At 37.9% G+C, this 6,021-nt stretch overlaps 1 protein-coding gene across 1 annotated transcript in view; it reads right to left on the reverse strand.

Moving 5' to 3' along the window:
- LOC105000052 overlaps positions 1 to 3,823 on the reverse strand; it is a 33,087-nt gene extending 29,264 nt beyond the window's left edge. The window contains exons 1-3 of the mRNA XM_010855717.1: positions 3,715 to 3,823; positions 2,081 to 2,091; positions 321 to 457 (exon numbers count right to left, since the gene is read on the reverse strand). Coding sequence (XP_010854019.1) covers positions 321 to 457; positions 2,081 to 2,091; positions 3,715 to 3,823 — 257 coding nt within the window. The remainder of the gene's footprint in view (positions 1 to 320; positions 458 to 2,080; positions 2,092 to 3,714) is intronic.
- Positions 3,824 to 6,021: the final 2,198 nt, after the last annotated feature.

The raw sequence follows: 6,021 nt of genomic DNA on the forward strand, positions 1-6,021 counted from the left end.
TTCAGCGTTTCAGTGTTGTCAGAGGACTAGTAGTTTGGGATAAAGTCACTCAAGTTAGCCTAAGCTGGTTACCAAACCCACTCAATTGGAACTGACAGACTCGGGGGTTTAAAACTGCCTCTGTTGGGAGGGTCCCTTTTTTTTTTTTTTTAAGAAGCCACAATTTCTTACTGCTGATCACATATTTGTATGTACCCTCAAGAAGCAGAATTTAAAAACCATGTCAAAGGGATGACTTTTCTGTTTGCTGAAGTCAGTTTCACACAGTACCAGCCTACTGCCTTCTCCCCGTGCTCCTATACTGAGGTTCGTTTACTCACTTCCATGCTCTAATTAGCTCGTGAAGAAAATTGAATGAAGAAGCTGGATGTGGAGGCAGATACAGTGAACTAGCATAGGCCGACCTTTTCGGCTGTGTTCCTGGAAATGGGCTATATCCAGTGTTGAAGTTTGAAAACTGAGAAAAGTGAAATAATCCATTAAGTAGTTATAGTTATGACATCATTTTACATTTAAAAATATTAGCTTCCTTGTCTGCATGTATTTTTTTTATTAATCTCCTTACATTTAACAGTGATAGAATTGTTTACTTGGTGTGTGACCAGGTGTTGTCATTGACACAATGTGCACTAATTGGCAATCATCTCAGAAGAAACCAAGTTGTGAATGAAGGTGACAGCTAAATTTCACTGTCCTGGGAGCATTTTTTTTGGCCGTGAGACGATGCATGTAGTTTCTGCTGCAACATCAAATGATGTATTTTTAAAACGGATAAATAAGAGCCTCAAATTCCCAATGCTTTTAATCTGCCATTTTTATAAGCTCCTTTTAAGAAAGGGTGGTGTGACAGTATTGGGTTTATGCTGTTGCTCTGAGGAAAGTGGTTTTCACAAGAATATTAAAGAATATTTATATTACAGTTAATATAAATATTAACCGATCATCAGTTTAGTTATATGGCTTTCAGTTGATCTGTAATTTCCCTCATTCATTTGGTAAATTTCTGACTTCTCTTTAGTTCTTTTGAAAAATGGGTGTACTTGGGAAAGGGGATTTATACAAATAGGCCTACTCTTCTAAATCTGTAATTTTCTTGGCAACCCTTTCTGGAAAGATATATAAACTTGTCAACTGTTTCAAAGAAAAGAGTTTATGTTGTTATGTCATTTTTTTTTCCTTTTGTAATTATTACTGATACTAAGCTAAGATTGCCCTAATATGAACTATTTATGTTTGCCAGAAAAAAAATAAAGGTGGATATGAGTTTGTCTTAGGCATTTTGCTCTGAATCTTTAGACTCTTACTCAAAATGTGTTTGATAATCCACCTGGTACATCCAGGAGTTATCAAATTGGGTATTTCCGATGTTAGTAAACATGATTGAACATAATTGCACTTTGCTGCTGAATTCTCTTTTTCATTTATTTACATTTTAAATTACTTTTCTTCATGTAATTTGACTTACATTAGTGAAATGAGACTAACCAATTTTTTTAATTGTTTGATTTTATTGATGTTTAGGAAACTGCTACAATCTCCTTGAAGTATTTTCTCTTTAATCCATTGGTTGAAACTGGTATATTTTTCTTGCCGTGAACTAGCACAACAACTTGTCAGGTATCCTCAGATCTCAGAAAAAAAATGTAGAAAAAATTTTGAAAAATGAACAACTCTAGAGAAAACATCTCAAAATTAGATGAAAAGATTTTCTCAAGTTACTGACATTCATAGCAGTCAGCTTTTAAATATATTCTTCAGTCATTTAATAATTTATCTTACAAAATCTGTTGGGCATCTTCTATTTGCCAGGCCATGTGCTAGCCACAATGGTAAATTATAAATCCTTGATCTTCTGGAGTCTCACAGAGGCTATATTCCACCAGAGAATATGGACAGTAGGTAAGGAAACAAATGAAGAAGATCCTTATAGATGGTAGTGAGAACAATGGTGGAAATACTATGAGATGGAGAACTGGAAAGGGCCTTTTTAGCAAGGGTGGTTTGAAAAGGCCTCTCAACGAAGGTGACCTTTGAACAGAGATGTGAAAGAAGAGAGATCACTCTTACCTTGTCAGCTTACCTCATCAAGAGCTGAGAGAAGAGTAAGAGCCAAGACGTTGAGACAGAAAAACAAACTTGAGATATTTGAAGAACAGAAAGCCAGCCAGGATGGATGGAACCTAGTGAGCTTTAAAGGAGTTAGGGAGCCTGGAAGGAGTCAGTAATAGGTAATGCAGGGCCTACAGAGTCTGATAAATAATTTGATTCTCAAAAATAGTGGGAAACCATTGGAGAGTCTTTGTTACGTACTTTTCTGTGGAAGGTCAATGACTGAAAAAAAAATTAGTGGATGTAAATAAAATTTGTTTTGCAGAGGGTAAGTAGAGTATGTAGCTACTCAATTGTTTATATGTATAAAATATGTAATTGACTTCTTTCACTCTGCTTAGATAAGGGAGTAAGGGAATGGGAACTCCAAGGTGAATAAGTTACGAAGCAGTTGAGTTTGCACTGTCACATTGTCCACCAGAGCCCTGAGGTAAGTTGTCACCAGCCTCGTTAAAGATCAGATCATCGTTCAACTTAAGAATTTGTTTGGGACTTCCCTGATGATTCAGTGGCTAAGACCCTGTGCTCCCAGTGCTGGAGGCCTGGGTTTGATCTCTGGTTAGGGAACTAGACCCCATATGCTGCAACTAAGACCCAGCATGTGTGTGTGTGTGTGCGAGTGCGCATGCACGTCACACCCACACTTAGTCATGTCCTACTCTTTGTGACCCCATGGACTGTAGCCTGCCAGGCTCCTCTGTCCATAGAATTTTCTGGGCAAGGACACTGGAGTGGGTTGCCATTTCCTACTCCAAGGGATCTTCCCAACCCAGGAATTGAACCCTTGCATCTCCTACATTGGCAGGCGGATTCTTTACCACTGTGCCACTTGGGACACAGCCAAATAAAGAAATATAATAAAAAAAGAAATGTAAAAAATTTTTTCTCATGGAAATATACTTTGGAAGGTTGGAAAGTTTATTTGCATGTGAAGAAATAACTTAGGTTTTAGAAATGGCCTTTGGGATTTAAGAGGAGCTTGCCACTTCCCTTTAGCTATTGCCTTCTCCAGTGTTTTCAAATTGCCATACCTTTATTCTTTGAGAGATTAGAGTTTTCTCTATTCCTTGAGGATTAAATGAATTTATACTTGGCATTTATTTTGTTGCCCTGAGCTCTTGCTTGAACGCAATCCAACTTGGAGGTCTAATTGGCCCCAAATAAGAATGCAGATAGTCATTGACATTCCATAGGAATAAATCTGAATATTGTGAAGCAGAAACCTGCCAAATAACCCTCAGTGACTCCTGCAGGGTCAAATTCCAACCCCTCAACCTAACACTCAAGGATTCGCCATGATAGGACATAGGCCTACTATCCCAATTGTCCTTATTATTCTCTTAACAAGAAATCCTCTGTTGGTTTAAATGGATTTTACCTAGTTTGGAATTTTGTGCTTAGCATTATTCTTGGCATGGAGTAGGTGCACAGTAGCGGCCTTTTGAATGGATGCCATGCCATCATCCATTTCAAAAGCTCTCTCTTTTCCTTTCTGTCCTGCAAATCCCAATGCTAGTCAAGGAACAGTTCAAATTTTATATCCTATCACCCTGACCCTGACCTGCTTTCCTCCTCTGGATGTGAACAGCAGTCCTACACACTTACCATCATGCATGTCATAATCATCTTTATTTGTTGCCGGGCTGTTTCCCCACTGGGCTCTGGCTGCATGAAGGCAAGCTGCATGAACCTTGTCTGGTTCATGTGTCGTCATCTCCTGAGCACCTGGCATGTGGTATATCCTCTATAAATAGCTGTTGAATAAGGGATAAATGCTGCCTTGTGCCATTTTTCCTATTATTGTTTTGGATACTTTAATTGTTTATTACTGTTGAACTTATCACATGTTTGGTGCCATCAAGCAGTTTCTGAGAGAGGCCATAGAGCATAGTTGTTAAGAGCGCAATTGTGGAACTTGGCTGTCTGGGTTCCAGTGCAGGCTGGGAGTCTTACTTGCTGGGGGATACTGTGTGAGTTAACCTCTCTATACCTAATAGTTTTCATCTGTAAAATAGGAATAAGATAACTTTCTCCTTAGAGTACTTAGAAGGATTAAATGAGTTAGTTACATCTAAAATTTGTTATTTGCAATTTTTAATTAAAAAGGTGTGATGAAAATTTAATTTGGTAAGTTAGGTGCCAAAACTCAGGTGGTGACAAAATTTGCCTTAAACTGATATGAGGGTATTTGATAACTTTTCCTCTATTTAATGTTAATATTGATTTGGTTGTGTTGTAGCACTAGTAACGTGTTTATGGGGCAGTGCCTCAGACCTTGCTGAGGTATTACATAATATAGCGTATATGCAGGTTGAAGTGAAGTCAAAGTGAAGGTCGCTCAGTTGTGTCCGACTCTTTGCGACCCCATGGACTATACAGTCCGTGGAATTCTGCAGGCCAGAATACTGGAGTGGGTAGGCTTTTCCTTCTCCAGGGATATGCAGGTTACTGCCTACCTAAAAGTCTGGACATTTTTTAATTTGGAAACACATCTGGCACCAAGGTTTTCAGATAAGGGATTGTATACCTTACACAAAAGTGCTTAAATTAAGGCTTGCACGAAGTAAGTCATTGCTGTTGGTTGGGATTAGGGAGGTAAATATGCTGTTTTGTCCTTCCCAATACCTCTCTCACAATGGTTACCATGTAAATATATGCTGATTTATTCATGCAACAACTCTGGATAGAGGGCCTGCTGTATGAGCCTCATTTTATCATAGGAAAACAGATATGGCTGGGTCACATGATTGAAAGGAGCCAAGACCCCAGTCTTTCAATAGTCTTTCATCTAGTACCAGTAAAAGTATTTATTTTTTGTTATTCTTTTGTTATTTAAAACAATGCATGCTTCTTTAGGGCGAGTCTTTTGAGGGGGGGTTAGTGGAGAAGATGCAGTTAAGAATCTAATATGACTAGACACTTACTCTGTGCAGTTGTTAAACACTTCTTGAACTCTTCATGTATATAGAAATCTGTATTAAAAGCCAGAGAAAGGTATGAAACAAATGAGGCATGGTTCCTGGTCTTCAGTAGTTTCAGCATCATGCATGGTTACACAGGAACACAGATGTCCATTACAATTCCTTATTTTCCTCTGTAAGTTAGAAATCATTAATATTTAAAATGTACAAAGGAAGACACAAGAGTCAGTGGAAAACTCATTTTAGTATTCACTAAATGGAACTGGTTTTTAGTCGCCCTAACTACTCCCTACCCCCTACAATATGATCTCTATATGACATCCTGGCAGCCTTTTCCTTCCACTTAAACTGAGCAAAATATGTTTTTTATTGTTCTCCTTTATCAATATTTGTAAATCATAATTTGTATATTTTCTTTGTCCTTTTTCTTTTGTGGATTTCAGGGTATAAAGTGTCTCAAAAGGTTTTTTCTGGAATATTCTTAAAGTTGAAAACTAGTCCTCAAAGCTATTCTGCCTATTCATTCAACAAATATCAATACTTATGAATTAACTTCTTCTATTCTTGGCATTACACTTGTTCACACACGTAGAATCTCTGTGCAGTGCTCTTTCTGTCTATCTGGAGTACACTGGATGAGCAGAGTGGTGACATGATAGTGTGTAGTAGGAGCTACAAAATAAAGCAGCTTATGTTTTCTTGGAGTATTTATTATACACAAAGATTTAGAAGAAATTAAAATACATTGTGCTTTAGAATGCAGTATTCATGATAAAAATTTGAGGTAAAACCCAATACTTCAGAGAAAGGCTGCCTGTAAGGGTAGCTGTGGTAACCCTGGGTTGACCCTTTGGAAAACAGAGGCCACACTGTGCCCTTTGAGTCGTACCTTCAGTCAAATACCCATACATTTTCATAGCCTTAAAATCCTGTAATAACCTACAGAAAAGGTAATTGTTGTTTAGTTGATCAGTCGTGTCTGACTCTTTTG

Source organism: Bison bison, unplaced genomic scaffold (assembly GCF_000754665.1).
Source record: "Bison bison bison isolate TAMUID 2011002044 unplaced genomic scaffold, Bison_UMD1.0 scf7180017864367, whole genome shotgun sequence".
In the NCBI taxonomy this organism is placed as follows: Eukaryota; Metazoa; Chordata; class Mammalia; order Artiodactyla; family Bovidae; genus Bison; species Bison bison.